Source organism: Lepisma saccharinum, chromosome 28, assembly GCF_977018435.1.
Source record: "Lepisma saccharinum chromosome 28, izLepSacc3.1, whole genome shotgun sequence".
In the NCBI taxonomy this organism is placed as follows: domain Eukaryota; kingdom Metazoa; phylum Arthropoda; class Insecta; order Zygentoma; family Lepismatidae; genus Lepisma; species Lepisma saccharinum.
In genome coordinates, this window is record NC_139256.1 from 25,322,058 (window position 1) to 25,344,695 (window position 22,638).

At 38.0% G+C, this 22,638-nt stretch overlaps 1 protein-coding gene across 1 annotated transcript; it reads right to left on the reverse strand.

Annotated features, from left to right (window-relative positions):
* Nucleotides 1-10,954: 10,954 nt before the first annotated feature.
* On the reverse strand, nucleotides 10,955-17,315 carry LOC145980768 (uncharacterized). Its single transcript, XM_083113835.1, has 3 exons — nucleotides 17,141-17,315; nucleotides 14,041-14,239; nucleotides 10,955-11,477 (listed from the first exon to the last, which is right to left on the reverse strand). Exons 1-3 carry the CDS (start codon nucleotides 17,300-17,302, stop codon nucleotides 11,245-11,247), a joined length of 594 nt encoding a protein of 197 aa, XP_082969961.1. The 5' UTR covers nucleotides 17,303-17,315; the 3' UTR covers nucleotides 10,955-11,244.
* Nucleotides 17,316-22,638: the final 5,323 nt, after the last annotated feature.

A 22,638-nucleotide genomic window follows, 5' to 3' on the forward strand; every position in this document is an offset into this window, starting at 1 on the left:
AACTAAAATTACTCAATGTTGCAGACTGCAAACTTCTGGAGCTTTCCTCTCATTAATTTATGCAAGGACAAAATCGAAATTCTTGCACAACCTGAAAAATCGTCAATATCATTTTCATAGGTTCACATTTCAGTATTTCAGAGTTCGAAGGGGGACATGGACCCTCCCCTATGTGCGGACCTGATATGAATCAAAAAATAGGAAATCACATTTGCTAAATCTTTCTCCACAGACTAGTGACTCGCTATTTTCATTTTTCAAACACGAAGAAAGTATTCTTCGAATTGACCACTGTTTCTGCCCCCTTTAATCTTTACTACTATTCGTTCATCAAGGACACTGCCGGATCTACAAATTTTCAATCCTCCCACAAGATGTTGCTAAAGGCCACTATTATATAAAATATACGTAGTTGAGGAAGGAAAATATCGCCTCTGGAAAGATTTGATTTCATTTTTGTTATTTAGCATTTAGACTCACAGCTTTACGCTGATCTTGCACTGGACGCGTCAATGTTTCAGTATCCAGATAGCTGGTATCCAGTTTGCACGTGTGTGAAGTGTTATGGTGTTAACAAGTGTTTTAAATTGTTTTGTTTTAGTATACGTATTATTGGTGCTTTTCTGCTGTCTAATAATGCCACGTACAATTTAAAACAACACATACTTATGTACAACTCTCACGTCATTACGAATTCTTGTAGGGAAGTCAGAAGGCGTTTGCCAGCAGAATTCCCAGATGTTCCTGGTCGACACAGAGACAATGTTCCAGAACTTATGAGCAAATTCAGGGAAACAGGGTCTGTTCTTGATAAGAAGCAAAGGGGAAACGGCGTGTTGTTACTGGGGAGGTACTATAAGAAGACGTTGGAGCACGATTGAAACACTTTTCAAAAATCTCTCCGGCGCCTTGCACAAGAAACAGACATTTGCATACGTCTGCATGACGAGCTACCAAGCATTTAAACCTGAAGCCATACATTAGAAGAATTGAAAGAAAATATCAGGAGAGAAATTGAAGCAATTTTGAAAGAGGAACTGATACGTGTTATTGAAAATTTCCTATGAATATGCCGTAAATGTGTGGATGCAGGAGGACATCATTTCCAACACCTCTTGTAAAAAGGTACTACCTAATTTCAATTTCAACTGTCGAAATCTCAAATAGTAGTCCCACAACACAAATATTTGGGAAAATATCAGCGGTTAGAAATAGTTTAGTTTGTGGTTTTGATCAATAAACGGGATATTATTAAACGAAAACTAACGCGTGTTAGACAACTTAAAATGAATTACAAATCCTTTCACTTTAAAATATTTATATGGTCTTTGGTTCTCTGCTCGGTACCCTTTACCCTCTGTACCCCCTTTAGTAAGTAAAGTATTTTGCATGGTTTATGAAGATTTTGTTGTTTATGAACAATTTCAGTTGATTTTAGCTCTCTGAAATGTGCTATTGTGAAGTGAAGTACGTCTGCTACTTTAGCGTGCTACTTTGCCGTGTAACAGAACAGCCCGAAGGCTTCGCACAAGTAAATATAACACTCAAGAAGACACTCCACAACAGCAGCTATAATATCATGTAGTTAGGTTAGGATTGGTACTGATTGTTATTTTTGGGGTGTTCTCTCGCTATTGTAGTGTGCATACACACAGTTTTTACTACTAACAAAGTCGGTGAAAGTATTCCGAAATTGCAGATTTTTGACTTACGTGGACATTCTTTGGGTTCAATATCTCCGTTATTTGTGCTTTCCTAACACGTAAAACATTGTAATCTGTGGATTATAAAAAATCGAAGTAATTCTCGAGAGGGTACAATGGGTCAACGGCCCTCTCTGGTCTGCCGCGGTGGACAAATTACTACGTCTATTGTTTTGTTTACACATATTTGGGGGTGTAAAGGGCATGGCAAGGACCCCCTAAAAGCTTGCTCACCCCCCTCCCCTCGCACTGCGGAGTTTGGAGGTTTATGATCTTCCAGCATTCAATCCGTAAGTCCGTCGGTTGTATGCAACAGTTCTTTTCCCAAGAACTCGTCCACCAAAGCAAGGGCGTTTCTTATTATCTCCTTTAGCTGTACATTCTGTGGCATAGATGGCACATACAGTATGTCTTTCACATAGCCCCAAAGCCAGAATGACTGTGTTTACAAAAGTTTTGCACATATGAACAAAACTTGAAGATTTTCTCATTGTTGTACAACAAACCTTATTGTTGTGTTCCAGATATGTTATTAACAATAAACTAGATGAGTTGTTTACTCTATTACAAAAGAGATAGTCAGGTTTTAATTCTTTATTCAGTTATATTTAAGAAGGTGCCCACATAGACGTGCGCATTGCTAGGGGGGTAGGGGGCCAGTTGCCCCTCCTAATACTTTCACTTAGAAATTTAGTGTAGAGAAATATTTTTGCCGTTATTAAGCAATATTATTCTATCTAAAAGATAAAGTATTTTCAAACAGACGAAAGTTCCAAGCAACTAAGACGGATTTGTTTCCTACGTACTTCGATTGATTGATTGATTGAATTGGTCTACTATAAGCACAGTAAGACTAATCGGGACTGGACCTACAATTTAAAGTGTGATCCGAACCACTATGTGCCTCTACCTGGTATCGAACCCGGGACCCCTGGATTACAAGGCGACTACCACTACTTTCATCAAGGTTTTGCCCCCCTTAATCAGAGGGTCTGCTCACGCCTATGGGTGCACGTAAAATGAAACACAGTTCAATAGTTCTTAAGTTAGTTTCAAACAAATGCTAGATATAATTTCAAATATGTTTAGGCATTAATGATTATTTTATCTAAATTACACACTTTTTAATCAACATATTTGAGCTGCTTCCGTGCAAGTACCCTCAGGAAACGGCTGCCAGTGAAACATTTGCAAATTCAGTAGACTATTTTTAATGTCTTCTATTTCATCTTTGTTCAAAGTGATTCCAACATGGCGCATCACTTCGGCACTGCTGCTATACACGTTCTCGTTCGTATCTTCCCAGCATAGAACACCTATGAAATATCTACCAGGATTTACGGCTAGAATCTTCCACGTATAATCTGTCAAAGTAAATAAATCATCCGTAAATTATCATTATCAACCATGGAAATAACATGTAGAACACAAATCGAAATATGTTGCCACCACTAATGTTTTTTAGAGTCAATGTTGCATAATCAGTCAACTAAAGATGTGCGATTTGTGATTACAAGCATGTACGTAAAGTGCGTTCGTTTTATCTCTAGGCCAATTTACGCACATATCTTTAGCATGTAGACAATTATATTTATATTGCATAACGAGTACTAACCTGTGTTTTAAGAGTTGTTCAAAGTTGTTCACGCGCTATCTCGGCCCAGAGACAAAACGAACGCACTGTTCCTGCAAAATGTATTGAAGCATTGCATATTACCATTCCCCACGCAAAAATTGTCACAATTTACACCTAATTACATATTTATAGTACTACTTGTAGGGCCGTCATGAATGGGAGCCCACAGGGCCATTGCCATCTCAGAATTTTCATGTCGTCTGTTACTTACATTTTCTATGTCAGACCAAAAATTAATTTAATATTTTTAAAAGAGCATCCAATCACAAATTTAGAAAACTATGCATGTACATCGACTAAATCTTCTTTTGGCTGTTGTACTTGTTGAGGTAATGATGTGTGTCTTGCAAGTACTCGAAAATTAGTCAATATGTATTTCTCCTATTGTATAAAATTTCGCAGTTCATGTTATATTTTGTTGAAATTATTGAAACAACTTATTTGGTGTGTGTGTGTGTGTGTCTTCGCAGAGGCGCTAATGTAAGATAAATTTTGGGGGGAGCAGAAAGTGCCTTGTCCCCTCAAACTCTGCGCCTACGTGTGTGTGTTTAAGGTAGAAATATATTATAACTATACTATATATTAATAAACCCTCACATGGCACATACATTTTGTATGTGTGGAATTGGCCTGTATTACATAATGAAATTATTAATAGATAAATATTAGAAATAATACATACTTGATAAGCTGTATCATATAAAATACTTATACTAACTTTTTCATTTTCATTTCTTGTATTGTGTCCCACCCGTGTACCAATAAACAATTAATTGCCCATTTAACTCTTACATTTCCTCTTCAACTCCACTAACATATTATAAGGTCCTTCTATCTGTCTTAAATGATTTATTTGTCACAATTTGACAATTTACAGAAATTAAAACAAACTCCTTATTAAGGAGCAGTGTTTTGTCTGTTCGACCCGGAACATAAAATCGTCCCAGCTATAAAATTGGGAAAGTTTTTTAAGATTAGTTATGTTTAATTAACAGTGTTTAGTTTCATAATTCATTGCACAGAAACTGTAACTAAAAATGTTACATTTATATATATATACACGTATATTTGTCGAAGACATTTACGGGGAGGGAGTGTAAAAGTCCAATGGCTCTCGAGTTCCATATGCCAGTAAATATTTTTAGGTTTCACAACATGGATGGGTAACAGTTAGGAAAACATTGCAGTGAAACACGATTAAGCGTTGTTTCCATATTGAATACACTTAAAGTTGCTTCTCTGTCTGAGATGATGTAAGGCAGAAACGTAACGTGGGAAGTGTTTTTAAGTTTTAAGAAACTACCTTGGTCAGCACCTTTAGTGTATTACAATAAAATATATCATCTTAATACATGGAACCCAATACAATTTCACACACAGAGAGATTTGTTTGCATCTAACATTATTTTATACATGCTTTCCTGCAGTATTATCTGTTGATTGTGATGTACATATTCTGAAGCTTGTTATGTGACAGTAGTCTATGAAAGTTTCAACTTCACTTTCATTAGAAAATAATATTTCAGTAGCATTTACTGTAGTCTGATTATACATACGAATGCGAATGTTATAGCAGACAATGTTGGCAAATGATTTGGAAAACGCTATCCAGGTCCCTAAAAGCTGCCAAAGATAAGTTCAAATATTAAATAATACATTAATGTATTTTAAAATACGAATACAGCCTAGATTCGTTTCATATCAGAATATCAACAATGAAAAATAACAAAGAACAAATATGACAAAATGAAAAAAGATTGAACCAGCATTATGAAGTCTTTAATTGCCTGATGAAATTAGGGTTATAGAAAATGAAACCTGGAGGACAGTACGGAAGTTGAGATAAAAATGCTACCAATGAACCAAACCTCAAAATCTGACTTTTTTTGGTTCCACCTGGTGTAGCAAGTCCTGAATTGGGATTAAATCAAGAATGTATGTGACAGCAGTGTCGAGGGACTAGGTTTGTAAACACTCAAAACTAAATGTAACAAATCATATGTGTCGGAAATGCAGTGAAGTGTGTTCTTTTGGCCTTTGCCAAGAATCAGGTTTAAAGTTTGATGTGTTTTTGTATACAGTATGTAACAGTAAGGTCAAAATGATGGAAATGAGTATTCTTTTCTGTGTCAAGCTGCACATGAATGAACCAGATGCACTTTTGTCGATGATGCACTTAAAGATTTGATCTGAGCTGCAGACATTATGCATTTTTGTTTCAACTGATGTATTTATGCATTTTCTCTGTGTGACAAATGCAAAATTCAATATAAGATGGCCACCATATCGTTCAGCTCCGATGCCTTCAATTGGCTGGCAATAACTAATTTTCTGATAATGATGAAGTGACTTCTATTTATCAGAACGATCACAACAAAACTGTAGATAAAGTTTTCCTCTATCATTAATATCATTATATTTTAATGCTATTTATGTTTTACTTATATTTCACAATAAAGCATTTGATACTACTCGGCAAGTGTTCAGAATTTAGATTAATTTAACATGGCGTTCAATATGGAAGACCGAACACGCTGAACTTAAGAATTAATTCCACTGACTTGGATATTGACTTGTTTATCTTGGCGGTTTTTACATTTGTGGAAGTTTAAGCAACTTTTGTTGTCCTGTATTCGTGCTTTCTTATATCTGCCTTTCTTCATGTACAGGTTTGCACATTTTAAGTGATTTTCCCTCTAACACAACTATCGTACTAATTGGGCATACAACGTTGTATATAAGGAGTAGGTTGTATATTTCTACCCATAGGATAGGTAGTTAGATCCGATCATTTCTATTTAATAATTGGGTTAGGCTGCACCACGTAGTCTTCTCATCGCTTTGTTCTGTACACCTTGTAATGATTTCTGGTGTTGCCACACTACACATGAATATGTGAGCACAATATGCTCACATTGGTATGCATTTCGTACATAGAGTATAGCGGGTAAGAGTGCGCATTTAGTCTTAGATAACCTCGACTCCTTTGTTCCAGATACCTGTAACTACATTTGATTACATTCCGCCATGACAATTTTCAAGCTGACTCATTGTTGCCAGTCTAACTTCCAATGGAACGCCGATAGTTGCACTGCAAGCTTTTACCCGCCGCGCATTCTTATCCCCACTCTAATCTACCTATTCACAAATTACAATATATTCTGATTCCCTTGTAAACCATTCAAACTGCTGCTTACTAGTGTTGCCCACGAGACGAGACGAGACTTTGGTCTGTCCCGTCTCGTCTCGTGAAAATGCTGTCTCGTCTCGTGTCTCGTCTCGAAAATATTCGTTTGTCCCGTCTCGTGTCTCGTTTCGAAAATATTCGTTTGTCCCGTCTCGTGTCTCGTCTCGAAGGGTTCTGTCTCGTCTCGTCTCATCTCGTCTCGTTTTGTCTCGTCTCGTCTCGTGAAAGTAATCCAGGATATTATGCCAACAAAAGTTATAACTGGGAGACATCACAAATATTATTCTCGAAAATTGGTTAAACCTATAATCACTTTGCTCACTGTAGCTATAGTGAGAATAAATATGATTCATTAATCATAAGAACATGAGTATATCAAATAAAGTTTGTTGATTATCAATTGCTAGATAATGTATGGAATCTGCCTTGCTTTTCTAACTCCCATCCACTCTTTATCCATCGTACACGCAGGGAGCTTTCAGACAGAAGGAACAGGCGACAGGCGACAAGCTACACGGGGGTTTACACTGAAGTTACAAGCGACAGAATCCCTTTCCGTTCCGTCTATGATAAAAATATTCACCACACAGGCAGTACCAACAGATCGAGGCAATTCTACGCTCGATATTAAGAAAACGACCCAATTTGAGCAACACGCAAGCGACAAAAGACATGTGGTGCTTCGGTTCGGAAGGTTACGTTTACTGAGGGTTGGTATCCAAGCGAAACATGTTGCTTGTCGCTTCTCTCCTGTGACTTGTTCAATGTGACAAGCGACACGGAAGTATCACACTGAAGCAGGGGCGCCGACTTGTTAAAATTATTGGGGGGGCTCTGATCACTGAAATAAATTAATGAATGACTCACTCTCTCCCTTTTTTAAGTTTTGATCTCAGTGTTCGGAATCACGTAAAAGCCCATGAATTCCTAAAAAATATCAACATTTTTATTCACAGTTCTAATGCAGAATATTAATATTGTCCACGAATGGATATTTCACAAGTTTCGTCAACCATAATAGCAAAATATTCCCGACTTTTAATATCTGCTACCACGGAGCGCAAAAAAACAGATCTCCCTAATATATCAATGATCTCGTTCTGAATGTCATGTTTGAGCCATTTGTAGCCCTAATGTCTCATCCACTACCCTAGTTCATGCACATCGTCTTTTGAAACTCTTTTTAGTAAAAATTTTAACAATACTCATAATTACATACTTAGTATATAGTAATAAGTCATGTGTTTTGCTGTCTGTGGTCATAGCCCCCCCCCCCAAAGTTGATGGTTTAGCGGTCTCAGCCCCCCAAATTGATGGTCTAGAACATTTCAAATGTGTATTTAAAGTTAAGTTCATGTGGCACAATTCTGAGTAAACTTTACAAGAGAAGCAAAATAATACATTAGATCCTCTAAAGCAAAATTATTTGGGGGCTCTGCCCCCACATCGTTAACATTGGGGGGCTCGAGCCCCCCAAGTCCCATGGAGTCGGCGCCTATGCACTGAAGCAACGAACGACAGGGACACTTCAGTTTATAAGCAAGCATTCATCGCGCATGCGCGGATAACAACCCTCGCGACCAAACTGTCTATACGGTATCCAGAAAACGGCCTAGGGAGAACAACAAGCAAGCTACAAGCGAGACGTGCAGCTTCGGTTCGAAGAGTTTCCTGTGAGGAAGATTTCTTCACACCAAAGTTACAGGCGACAAGCGACACGAGTCGCTTGGAAGCGAACTTTCAGTAGTCAATGCAACCTTTCGAACAGAAGACACACGAAAAGCTGCACGTGTCTCTTGTAGCCTCGGTCCGTTGTTCACTGATGCGGGGTGAATGTTTTCCTTCAGACTAAAGAGGATTGTGTCGCTTGGGTGTGAATTATACGTGTCGCTTGTCGCTTCGGTGTGAAATTTCCACAAGATAGCTTTCAGGTTGAAGCAACAGGCGACACAGGGTTTTCGCACCAAAGCAACGAGCGACACGCTCCTTTAGGGAGATTTCAGACCGGAGCGAAAAGCGACACGCGACACATGTTGGTTTGGAACTGCACAAACCTGCGTTCGATTGGTGAAATCCTGAAGCGACACGTGTTACGGGTCGCGTGTCGCTTCGATGTGAAATCTCCCTTAGTCTATAAGCAAGCTTTCACTGTCAATTCACTACCAACAGACAGAGGCGACACAATGCAAGCTATTAAAAAACGGCCCAGTCCGAATGACACGCAAGCGACAAAGCAACAGGTGCCGCTTGCCGGTCTAGTCGCTTCCGTTCGGAAGGTTGCATTTATTACTGTAGGTTCATTTCCAAGCGACACTTGTTGCTGTCGCATGTCGCTTATTACTCCTATGACTTCAGGCAATTTTATGTTCGTTACATCAAAGCAGAGTATCTAATTGCACTAGCTTTTTAGAGCCGCGGTGTTGTAGTTGTTAGGGCGTCTGACTGCCAGGCGGGAGACCCGGGTTCGAATCCCGGAGTGGGTGAGTAAAGGTTGGAATTATTCCGCATTGTCCCCGCATAAAGTAGCTCCGGGGCTCAACAGCCTCATATCAATGTGTGCATGTGGGCAATCCTGGAGGGCAAAAGCGGCCGGAGTGTGATGCTGATCACTTCGCCTCCAAAATGACCTTTCCCCCACATCCCGTAAATATGCCTTCATGGCACTGTGTTATATGCACTTGGAACTTTACCTTTACCTAGGTTTTTAGTGCGAAATCTTTGAAGTTTGCAACCAGCACTCGAGGTTGCTGTGGATTTTGAGAAGAGGGTCGCAATTGAAAGAAGGGTCTGTTTGGGCGAGAAATTTTATGACGATTGTCGCCAGTATGGCTGGAACAGGGCCGTAGTAAGCAATGGCAGTGACTACCTCCGGATCGTTTTGCGCTAGGATGAATGGAAGAGAGCTCTTGGGGTAGCAGATAGTTGCCAGATTTAAGGTATTCTGAGGAAATTTCAGTAGGAAGATACAGGGACACGAGGCTAAAGTCTGGGCAAATTCGTTCCGGACAACGTGCGACGAATTAGGAATTTTCGAGGGGGAATCTTACAGATCTCTATTCCTGTAATAGAAGCTGTTTTGGGTTTCCAAAGAAAATGCTTTATTCCGAATAAATAAATATTTGCAATTGATTAGTTATTTTATTTATATTTTTTCGAGACTTTCGAGACGAGACGGGACATGTCTCGTCTCGTGGGCAACACTACTGCTTACCTTTTGAAAGTCGACATCTCCTTCCGGAACAACATTTGGACACTCAACATCTTCATCTTCTGGGTTTTTGTCCATTTGTCGCTTGTTGCGTAGCAAGCAACTTGAATCTTTCATCACGGATAAGACAACAATGAAAACAAAGTAGTTAAAGAACGCTATTGTTGAACTTCCAATCAAATTCCCTGCATGCCCAAAGCACTAACAAGTAGTTGATTTTATAAGGTGTGATATGACTAGTTCTGATTTGATTATCATTCTGTTCGTGACGATAACTTGTACACGCACACACACAAGATATCAGTTGACGGATGTTTGGTGCATTCGATAAATGTGCTAAGCATTTGTAGTCCAGTCCCTAGCAGTTTTTATGTGAAGGTTGTTTTCTCAAAATGGAGGTCCTTGGCTTTAGGTTAAGACTTGGGCAGACCTATGGCCGATACCAGCCAAGCCGTTTTACAAATTGTCTTTACTTTAGAAAGACTTTTATGATATCCAAATTTTTCTAAAAGAAAAGGTGCTTAGAATTGCTTCTAGAGAATTCACGTGAATCTTTGAGATTGATTTCTTTGTTGTCTAAATATTCATAATAGTCTCGCGGCTACATAAGACTATTGCGAATATCTAGACAACAATGTAAGGGATTTTCGAGCTTGTAATTTTTCAAACTTTGAAATATCATAGCGGCTTTTCGAAACGAGAGGAAATTTTGAAAACGGCTCTGTTGGTGCGGATCCAAGGTTCGGCTGAAACCTAAATTCTTCGGTACCAATCTCACTTGTAATTATAATAAAATTAATAAAATACGTATGTTTTTATTGAAATCAAAAATGCAAAATTTTCAAAAACTTTACAGTGATATACGATCACATTGGACAAATCCGTTGGCGGTCTCACAGCGTCCTGTAGTGTTCTGTCCCTGAGCGTATCCAGGAACGCTGAACGTTGGAACAAAGCGAGGTAGCAAGACACTAGCTAATGAATGTTGCGAGGTATCATATTAGTGCGACGTCACATTGACTCCAAACAAACCCGTCACGTTGTGCGGGCACACCTAGCCGACATCCGGTCCGGAAACCGCAGCCAATAGGAGCCGATGCTGCGGTCACGTGGTGATTTTTAACTCTTTGTACGTTGTATTAGACAACCATGAAATTTGTTGTACACTGAGATTTGTAAACATTAACAAACAATAGTACGAAAGAGATACTGACGTTTGAAGGTTTTATTCAGTTAAATTAAAGATCTTGTACATAAAATAAAATACAGTTCAACAATTTCTAGATAATTTTTAAAATATGTATAATGTTTGGCATGAATGATTAATTAATAACCATTGAAGAAATATATATATATATATATATATATAACTAACTAACCGTATAAAAATTAAATATATTCAATTAAACAACATTGTTATAATAATATTAGAACTATTTAAACTAATAATTCTTTATTCAATAAAAATTGGTTTAGCGTTAACAGTGCTAATTTACGCACTTTACAAGCATCATATTTGAGCTGGTTCCTTGCAAGTATCCTCAGACAACGGCTCCCAGGTAAACATCTGCAAATTCGATAAAGTATTTTGAATATCTTCTTTTTCATCCTCGTCCAAAGTCACTCCAACATGGCGCATTACTTCCCCAGAGCTGGTATATAATGTCTCGTCCGGTTCTTCCCAGCAAGTTACTGCTATGTAGTACCTACCAGGTTTTATCGCTACGAGCTTCCACACATACTCTGTTGAAAGAAAGAAATCATTCATAACAAAAATGAAAATAATGCGCAGAAGGAACTCAAAAGGTATTACCATGACTAATGTTTGTTTACGGAGTGAAAGATATACACAGATAAGTGAGTGCGTGAAGTGGAAATGGTGCTCCAGCTACCAGCCGTAAGTAGGGGAGCTCCGAGTCCTGCAAATAAACCTGACGGTTTTTAATTTCAAATTAAAACAAAACTCTTTCGTGCATCGAAGTGAAATTAATGCATGTTATACTACTCATTATATATTACCCCGATAACAGTGTTGCCCCCTCAAAAAAACGCCACTTGAATTTGAAATTATCGCATTCCTACATCCCAATTATAATAATTCATGTAAATTACAATGACTAAAATCAAACTGTAAGTGTGAAATATGTACTTTTAGGTTGGAATTCGTTTTCTAAAGGGGAGACCATGCCCTCCTTGCCCCCGTTCCAGTCGTCTCTTCCCCTATATTAATATACTTTCACCTAAAAATTTAAGGTAGAGTAATGTTATCGCCGTTTTGAACGATATTTACTCTTAAAGAAAATGAAGTATTTCCAAGCCGATGAAAGTTGAAAGCAACTACGGGGAAAGGGGCTGCAGTGGCGCAACCAAAAGGGACAGGTGCATTGAACCCCCTCCCCCCAAACCTTGACAAAAGGAAAGCAAAGGATGCAAACATTGAAGCATTCTCAAGATGGGATTAGTTTTCACGTCTTTCTTGCATTATTTCTTTCTGACAGCCAAGAGCACCTGCAGGCGGGGAAGGGGGAGGCGACAGCTGGACAATTACCCTCTTCGATTTCAAATTTTTATACAAATAAAAATACATTTCGTAAAATTTTCTTGCTTGCTTCGCTCGCAATTTCTACTTTTCTTATAGTCTTGTCAAGTTCAGAGCCGTAGGTAGGGGCGGCGGGAGTTCATCCTGTACGTCGAATGATCTACAACATGTAAAAGAGAATGCCACGGTACCCCATGAATTTTTGGCGCCATATGAAATATATTGTTTTCAGTTTGCAAATATTTGTATCTAACAATTGCAGTGCAATAAAACTGAAACAATGAGATAAAAGAGGTTTTTTTTCCCGACTGAACTTTCATCAAGGCATTTGCCCCCCTAAACAGAGTATCTGCGCATGCTTATGCTACATCTCAAAGCATTTTAGGAAAATTGCTTGAGCGCAGTTTCTTGACAAGAATAGTCCATTTAATGAATAGCACACCTGTGAGGCTTGGCAACTTAATCTGACGGTTTTTAAATCAAGACTGAACCCAAGTTGCTCGACGTAAAGACATTCAGCTTTTTGTTATCCCAAAGCATATCAGTCAGCATGGAGCAGTGGTCGACACAACAAAGTGCTTTGTGGTTGAGACATTTTTCATAATGAATGGGTGGTAGAAACACAGCGTGTTCCCAGTCGGAATACCACTTTACTGTGGGTAAGGAACTTCAAGGAGACGGCATCAGCAATGAGAACACTTGGTGGACATCGTAAGGTTCGACATCCTGCGAACATCCAACGAGATCGGGTCTCTCTCTTGAGGAGTCATTCAAAAAATTAACTAGGTCAGTTTTCCAAAAACATCTACCCTGAGCGTCCAGGCACCTCTGCCATATTTGTGGCAGTTCTCTGCTTCCTTTGGTGTAGCCACCGCAAGACATATTTTGTCCTCCTTCAATGACCTCTCTCTTAAATACTCTTTAGAAATGTGATAATAACTGAGGGCAATGTCCGAATTGCAAAGGCATGGGGCAAAACCTTGCAGTGTATTTGGAGAGAGTTGTTACTGTCAAATTCATCGTATGGGGCCGAACATTGTCATGGTGAAGGATATCATTTTCAGACATCTCCGATATGTTCATGCGAATGCCATTACGTGCGCCTCCTTTCATCGGATGCCTAGTGGATTGTTTTAAGCCAATCGTTGGCCCTAAGAATATATCAGCTACACGGAAAGAGGATAAAATGCAGAATTGATAACAAAAAATACTAGCTACTCTTGTTAAACTTCTAAGCACTCGATACGTCTGTTCAATTGTAAATTTAAGGAACGTCAACTCAAATCCGCCAGTATACTTGTATTCTGAAAATAATGCAAAGTGATAACATGAATGTCATAGATAATATCACATATTTCAGCATGCCGTTATCACGCCCATGAAATATCCTGTGTGTGCATGAGAATAACACAAGTGAATATTTAGGCAGCTTATTTACGATTCATTTCAGCGAACCTTTATGTGTGCAAATACAATGTATTTCGTATGGTATACAAATACAAAGTATGCATCAAACTTTCAGTTAATTCAATAACTGATAAGAACTCTAAATCCTTTCGATTTATTTAAGTTCAAAGATATTTACGGGGGGCGCATGTCAGATCGTTCTCGAGTTATATACGCCAGCAATTAATTGTTTGAGAAACATGGGAATGTAAGAACAAATCAAGACAATGAAATGTTTCATCTACCTGGATGAATCAAAGATCATTTCACACACACACACAAAGATTTGTTTGCACATAACATTATTGTATATATACTTACCTACATCATTATTTATGTATGTTGTACATAATCCCGAACTTGATATGTGACAGAAGTCTTCGAAGATTTCGCTTTCACCATCATTCGAAAATGATTCTCCAGTTGCATGTACTGTACTCTCATTGTACATTCGGATGTGAATTCCATAGCAGGTAATGTTGACAAATTGATTGTAAATCGGTATCCAGGACCCTTGAAGCTGCCAAGGACAAGACAATTATTAAACAATACAACAGTAATGTATAGGGCTAGCTATTTTATGGCATAAATATCACCAAAATGTGCAAAATAACAAATGCTCTTGTGACGTAAAAAGGTAAAAAAAAGGTAAAGTGTTCCCCTGTGCATAGCACCACGCCATGAAGGCGTATAGCTCTTGTGACGTATTTTTTAAAAAAACATATGCATTATAATTTGAAAAATATGCCCTTACAACTGAACTGTTTCAAACGTCAATATTTAATATTCAGTAGTTACCTGCTTCTGGCGAAACAATTGCACTCAGAAGATTTGGTTTATAGTAAATATTTTGCACTGCATTGCAGTAGGGTTGGAAGGAATGTTCATAATTTTGCAGAATATAAACAGTGATCTACACTTCAAAGAAATTGAACAATTAGCAAATAATCACTCAGAGTTATATTGGGCAAATATCAACTTTCTGATTTCATTCCATTGTAAAAGAAGACGTGTTCTCAATTATTCAAGAAATAAACTGGGACATTTCATTATTAAGGAATCAACAACTTGAGTGATCATGGGAAGAACAAATCACTTCGAAAATGACTGTATGTTCCTTGAAAAAAGAGAAAATATGCTGAATATGAGCGAATATCTATCAAAATATACTCTATAACGTAGAAATGTTCAAATATGCCTAAATATACCATTAAAAAACTTAATTTAATTAGTTTCTTCATAATATGAATTTTTATGTATTTATGGAACACATCACCCTTACGAAAAATATGCTAAATCATGAAAATCCTAGAACTAGTGTTGTATGTTTAACCCAGACTCGATCCGTTTTGTATGAAGATATCAACAATGGAAAATAACAAAAATATACATATGTAACAGCATTAAAACAGCATTATTAAATCCTCAATTAATTGGAAAAGTTGTGTTATAGGGCTCACCGATGGCGCAGTGGTAGAGTCGTTGCTTTGTAATCAAGGGGTTCCGGGTTCGATACCAGTGGAGGCACATGGTGGTTCAGATTACACTTTAAACTGTATTTCCAATCCCGATTAGTGTTACTGTGAATAAAGTGAACTTAAAACACAAAATCAATCAATGACATCAATCAAAGATTGGGTTATAGAGACATGGAACCTTTGCGCCAATCATAAAACGAGAAACAAATGATAGTGCATGAGCCTAACGACGACATCCAACTTTCTCGGGCATCAACTGGGGTGGTAAAAGCTGATTATGTTGGCTATAGTATGTCTCGTTACCGGACAAGAATGGAGCAGCTTTCTATGACAAATCGTAAAATCAAGATTAGTTTCCAGGTCGTTCCGCTCTGATGCCTTGAATTGGAAAAACTACTTCTTGTAGGCTAACAAGGCTATGGCGTCTGGATTTATATCCCAGTGACGTATTCTCGCTTTCCGCAACAATTCTTATCTATTGTGTCTATTTTTTATACACCCCATCAATAGATATAAAACACCAACGCAGGTAGGCCTACAGGCTAGTAAAACAAAATTTCTATATTTTCCATAAAATATCCCTGTTACCTAAAATTGGATCACTAAGTGAAATTTCCCTACATGTAGCAGTGCTGCCTCTGCCAATCACAGCGCAGAAAGCAGGAAGGAACAAGCAGTGTTTTCCCGCCAACCCTGTTTGGAGCGGTGGAACTGACTACGCAGGCGGCGTTCTTTATCTTAATAGCCACACGCACATTTTGTCTTTGTTTCCCTTGCCTTTTTCCATCCAACTGGGGAGGAAACGAGGTCGTCAGAAGAGTGAAATGGAGAATGATCAGTGGCGTACATAAACCACTCTTTAAATTATTTTTACAATTTACTGATATTCTGGTTTACAAGCTTGTTTTAATAGTTTGCATACTTAAGCTAGATGTATACAAATATAACAGAAACTGGAGGGTAAGCGTTTATACAGCCTCAGCTTTTAATACGTAATGAGATGTTATCTTCATAAACAGTATACTTTTATTCCTTGTTAAATAATGAATGAATGAACTAGTTTTAGAAATCGTATGAACGTAACCCCTGGCTCTGCAGCTCAGGAAGGACCTTGGCCTATCTCCCGACTGCCAGTCTCCCTCCCACAACCTTACCTATAGGTGTGGAGATCTTCAACCGCTAATGGAGTGACGTGGGGTCAGCACTTCGAACCCACAGCCTGTATAGTTCTCTTTCGAGACCAGGTTACGCTACTCACTTGTAGCTCCCCAATTTCCTGACGATGGTGAGTTGCCACCGGTCCTATACGCAGGCCAAGAACCCAGAAACTGAACCAAATCACAGCGCCTTAGACCGCACGCCCACTGAGGACGATACTTAAAAATTGCATTAAGAAGTTTTAAATACACACCTTTTATCTTTATTTTTAGTTGGCTGCCATTAATTTTGTTTTAATTAAGGATTATATCCACGTATTTTGTGACAGGAAACAATAGCGTATGTGTGTGATATACCCATGACATCAAAATTTATCGTTGTGTGAACTTTTGCCCCACTGTGATATGTAAACTTTTAGCTTCTTCGTTATCAGCAGATGCTGTCATTTATGAGAAATAATTTGAAACACCTAATGCACATCACAATTGCCTTACTTAAAACATGAGATCAATGATTTACTGAAGTTCTTTTCTTGTTATGAAACGCAGTTTGCAAAAAATCAAAATATCAACGTTCTTTGTTCCAGATGCCTGTAACTACATTTGATTACATTCCACCATAACACCTTTCATACTGACTAATTGTTGCCAGCCTAACTTGCTATGAAAAACGGATATTTGCACTGCAAACTTTTACCCGCCGCCCACTCTTAACCCTCTTCATTCTATCTATTCACAAATTACAATATATTTCATCTCTTGTAAACTATTAAAACTCCTGCTTACCTTTTGAAAGTCAACATCTACTTCCTGATCAACATCCGGACATTCTACATCTTCATCTTCTGGTTTTTTGTCGATTTGTCGTTCGTTGCGTTGCAAGCAAGTCCCATCATTCATCAGGGAAGAGGCAACAATGAAAACAAAGTAGAAGTTTAAAAACACCATTGTTGAACTTCCAAACAAATCCTCAGTATGACCAAAGTAATAAATGCTTGCTTTTATAAGGTGTGATATGGCTGGTGCTGATTTAAATATCATTCTGTTTGAGACGATAACCTCTACATGGACACATGATTTTAATTGACGGATGTGTGTTGCTTTCGATAAATGTGCAAAGCATATGCAGTCAAGGCTATCCCAACAGATTTTATATGAAGGCCTTTTTCTGAAAATGGAGGCCCTCATCCTTGAACCTTGGCTGGACCATTGGACGACGCAGGCGAAACCATTTTCATAATTTCCTCTTCTTTCGAATTTCCTCTATGATACTCCAAGTTATGAAAATAATACATCTACTTGGAGCATTCAGGTGAATCTTCATGTAGTTGCTTTCACTGTTGTCTTGATGTTAATAATTGGTTCGTGGCTACGTAATCCTATTTGAAGATATATGCGAGTTCTTTGGAAGGGGTTTTATAGTATGTAGTCAATAGAATAGTGTTTTTCTCGAAAGGAGACAAAATGTTGGAAACGTCTTATCTGGCTGGCATCGGCTGACTGCTGATAATTATCATGAAATTAATAAAAGGTAACGTTTTTGAAGTCAATAATGAAAAAAGTACTAAATTTAAAGATCGCTACCATTCGTACTAAATATACTTCCACAATCAAGTCTGTTTTTTAGAGAAAATCTTTTAATGGATTCGATCATTGTAGTGAACTTCTATAGTAATATAAATTACGTTACAAATGTCTTTCATTTTGATCATTTTATATTTGGGGTGATATCTCTGTGTGATAAAAGAAAATTGAATATTGATTTATATTATAAACACCCACTGACTGGAGGGCAAGAGTTTTGATGAAAGTTCAGCCATGGAAAGAAATTACAGTCCATATCTCTGTTTTGCAAATTTTACAATAATGAGTATACAACATGGGCTTATATAGGGTGTATCCGAACCTCCTTAAACACTCTAAGTATATTTAGTGTAATTCTAGACTGAATGTTTTGTTTAGGGAGAATACAGTCGTACAGTCAATGGCTAAGATAATGGTAAGCTATTTTCATTACTTTTTTATTCTACATCCCGTATTGTTTTAAGGAATTAAACTATGTTGGTTTCAAGCAGGCATTGTTTACTGCTTATTCACGTCTTTATTTCAATTCATTGCCATCACAGTGTGTAATTCAGACCGACTGAAAATGGTGGTGGACAATTCGACTACTGTTTTTTTCGCCGTTGGGTGTACAAAATATTTGATATCTTGTCAATACAAGGACCAAGGAAGATGTTTTCTTCTAAAAAGGGAAAAGAAGGAATGTAGGCTGAAAAGCTAGTCAATTAAGGGACCAGACAGAACAATGTGTTTAATATATAGGGGAAAAAGGTAATGTGGGCTTAAAAAGGGGGAAAAAAAGGGAAGTCAAAACCATGGAAGGTAATTAACAACACTGTTGAAATCCGTGTTGAAAAATTAAAAAAGGAATTCCCTTTCAATCATCTAGTGATGATCAAGACATCTGCTTCGCATCAACAGAATTCCATCCCTATATACAACACAAGATGTAGAGTATTAAGAAAAATAATTAAAATTGTGATGCCTATTATATTATCTTTGCCGTTGGTTGTACAATTGTAGATTCTTCAATGTTAGGTCCAAAGTGACGGAAAAATCTACTAACTAAAATTACTCAATGTTGCAGACTGCAAACTTCTAGAGCTTTACTCTCTCTCCACAAACAACGCATTCATTTATGCAAGGACAAAATCGAAATTCTTGCACAACCTGAAAAATCGTCAATGTCATTTTCGTAGGTTTTTATAGGTTCACATTATAATATTTCGGAGTTCGAGGGGCGACATGGCCCCTCCCCTGTGTAAGGGTCCGAAATGAATTAAAAAATCGGAAATCACATTTGCTAAATCTTTCTCCAGAGGCGAGTGACTCGCTATTTTTATTTTTCAAACACAAAGAAAGCCTTCTTCGAATTGACCACTGTTTCTGCCCCCTTTAATCTTTACCGCTAGTCGTTCATCAAGAACACTGTCGGATCTACAAATTTTCGGCCCTCCCGCAAGATGTTGCTAAAGGCCACTATTATATAAAATGTACGTAGTTGAGGAAAGAAAATATCGCCTCTGGAAAGATTTCATTTCATTTTTGATATTTAGCATTTAGACTCACAGCCTTACGCTGACCTTGGCACCGGACGCGTCAGTGCTTCAGTATCCATATACTGGTGTCCAGTTTGCACGTGTTTGTGAAGTGTTAAGGTGCTAACAAGTGTTTTAGATTATTTTGTTTTAGTTTACGTATTACTGGTACTTTTCTGCTGTCTAATATTGACACGTACATTTTAAAACAACACATTATTATGTACTACTCTTACGTGATTACGAATTCTTGTAGGGAAGTCAGAAGGCGTTTGGCAGCAGAAATCCTAGATGTTCCTGTTCGAAACAGAGACAATGTTCCAGAACTTACGAACAAATTTAGGGAAACAGGGTTTGTTCTTGATCAGAAGCGAAGGGAAAACGGTGCGCTGTTACTGGGTAGAAAATATAAGAAGACGTTGGAGCACCATTGGAACACATTTTTCAAAATTCTCTCCGGCGCCTTGCACAAGAAACATACATTTGCACACGTTTGCATGGTGAGCTACCAAGCATTTAAACCTGAAGTCATACATTAGAAGAATTGAAAGAAAATATCAGGAGAGAAATTGAAGCAATTTTGGAAGAGGAACTGATACGTGTTAGTGAAAATTTCCAATGCCGTAAATGTGTGGATGCAGGAGGACATCATTTCCAACACCTCTTGTAACAAGGTACGTGCTTATTTTAATTTTAACAAATCTCAACTAGTACTCCCTCAACACAGATCTTCGGGGAAAAAATGCGCGGTTAGAAATAAGTTAGTTTGTGGTTTTTGATCATTCAACGGGAAATTATTAACCGAAAACTAAAGCGTGTTAGACAACGTAAAATGAATTACAAATCCTATCACCTAAAAATATTTATATGGTCTATGGTTCTCTGCTCGGTATCCCTTTACCCTCTGTACCCTTTTTAGAAAGTGAAGTATTTTGCATGGTTTATGAAGTTTTTGTTGTTCATGAACGATTTCAGTTGATTTTAGCTCTCGGAAATGTGCTATTGTGAAGTAAAGTACGTCTGCTACTTTAGCGTGCTACTTTGCCGTGTAGCAGAACAGCCCGAAGGCTTTGCGCAAGTGAATATACCACCCAAAACGTCATTCCACAACAGCAGCTATAATTTTATGTAGTAAGGTTAAAATTAGTACTGATTGTTATTTTCGGGATGTTCTCTCGCTATTGTTGTGTGCATACACATAGTTTTTACTAACAAAGGCGGTGAAAGTACTCCGAAATTGCAGATTTTGACTTACTTGGACATTCTTTGGGTTCAAATATCTCCGTTATTTGTGCTTTCCTAACGCGTAAAACATTGTAATCTGTGGATTTAAAAAAATCGAAGTAATTCTCGAGAGGATATAATGGGTCAACGGCCCTCTCTGCTCTGCCGCGGTGGACAAAATACTACGTCTATTGTTTCGTTTACACATATTTGGGGGTGTAAAGGGCATGGCAAGGACCCCCTAAAAGCTTGCTCGCCCCCCTCCCCTAGCACTGCGGAGTTTGGAGGTTTATGATCTTCCAGTATTCAATCCGTAAGTTCGTCTGTTGTATGCAACAGTTCTTTTCCCAAGAACTCGTCCACCAAAGCAAGGGCGTTTCTTATTATCTCCTTTAGCTGTACATTCTGTGGCATAGATGGCACATACCCTTTGTTTTCACAAAGCTCCAAAGCCAGAATGACCGTGTTTACAAAATTTTTGCACATATGAACAAAACTTGAAGATTTTCTCGTTGTTGTACAACAAACCTTATTGTTGTGTTTCAGATATGTTTTTAACAATACACTAGATGAGTTGTTTACTCTATTACAAAAGAGATAGTCACGTTTCAATTCTTTATTCAGTTAAGGTTCACACATAGACGTGCGCATTGGAGGGGCAGGGAGGCCAGTTGCCCCTCCTAATACTCTCACTTAGAAATTTAGTGTAGAGAAATATTTTTGCTGTTATTAAACAATATTATTCTATCTAAAAAATAATGTATTTTCAAACCGACGAAAGTTCCAAGCAACTAAGACGAGTTTCGTATGAAATTCGATTGATTGATTGATTGAATTGGTTTGTTTTATGCACAGTAAGGCTAATCGGGACTGGACCTACAGTTTCAAGTGGGATCCGAACCACTATGTTCCTCTACCTGGTATCGAACCCGGGACCCCTGGATTACAAGGGGAAGACGCTACCACTACTTTCATCAAGGTTTTCCCCCATTAATCAGAGGGTCTGCTCACGTCTATGGGTGCACGTAAATTGAAACACAGTTCAATTGTTCTTAAAGGTAGTTTCAAACAAATTCTAGATATATTTCCAAATATGTTTGGGATTAATCATTATTTTAGCTAAATTACACACTTTTTAATCAACATATTTGAGCTGCTTTCGTGCAAGTACCCTCAGGAAACGGCTGCCAGTGAAACATTTGCAAATGCAGTAGACTATTTTTAATGTCTTCTATTTCATCTTCGTTCAAAGTGATTCCAACATGGCGCATCACTTCGACACTGCTGCTATACACGGTCTCGTTCGTATCTTCCCAGCATAGAACACCTATGAAATATCTACCAGGTTTTACGGCTAGAATCTTCCACGTATAATCTGTCAAAGTAAATAAATCATCCGTAAATTATCATTATCAACCAGGGAAATAACATGCAGAACACAAATCGAAAGATGTTGCCACCACTAATGTTTTTTAGAGTCAATGTTTGCCTAATCAGTAAACTAAAGATGTGCGATTTGTGATTACAAACATGTACGTACAGTGCGTTCGTTTTATCTCTAGGCCAAGATAGAGCGTGACGCGTCGCTTATTTACTCACATATCTTTAGCATGTAGACAATTATATTTATATTGCATAACGAGTACCAACCTGTGTTTTAAGAGTTGTTCAAAGTTGTTCGCGCGCTATCTCGGCCCAGAGAAAAAAAATGTATTGAAGCATTGCGCATTACCATTCCCCGGACTTGTAAGTCCGTCATGAAACGGAGCCCGAAGGGGCATTGCCCTCTCAACATTTCCTTGTCTCTCCCTTACATTTTCCATGTCAAACCAAAAATTAATTTAATATTTTTAAAAAGGCATCCAAACACAAATATAGAAAACTTTGCATGTACATCGACTAAATCTTCTTTTGGCTGTTGTACTTGTTGAGGTAATGATGTGTGTCTTGCAAGTACTC

Bases quoted from the DNA above. Each gene is read 5' to 3' on its own strand.
- LOC145980768 (XM_083113835.1), bottom strand. From the start codon at position 17,302: ATGGTGTTTTTAAACTTCTACTTTGTTTTCATTGTTGCCTCTTCCCTG. The intron at 14,240-17,140 runs GTAAGCAGGAGT...TGTCCTTGGCAG, and splicing joins TAGATGTTGACTTTCAAAAG to CTTCAAGGGTCCTGGATACC. The intron at 11,478-14,040 runs GTAAGTATATAT...TTCTTTCAACAG, and splicing joins ATACATAAATAATGATGTAG to AGTATGTGTGGAAGCTCGTA.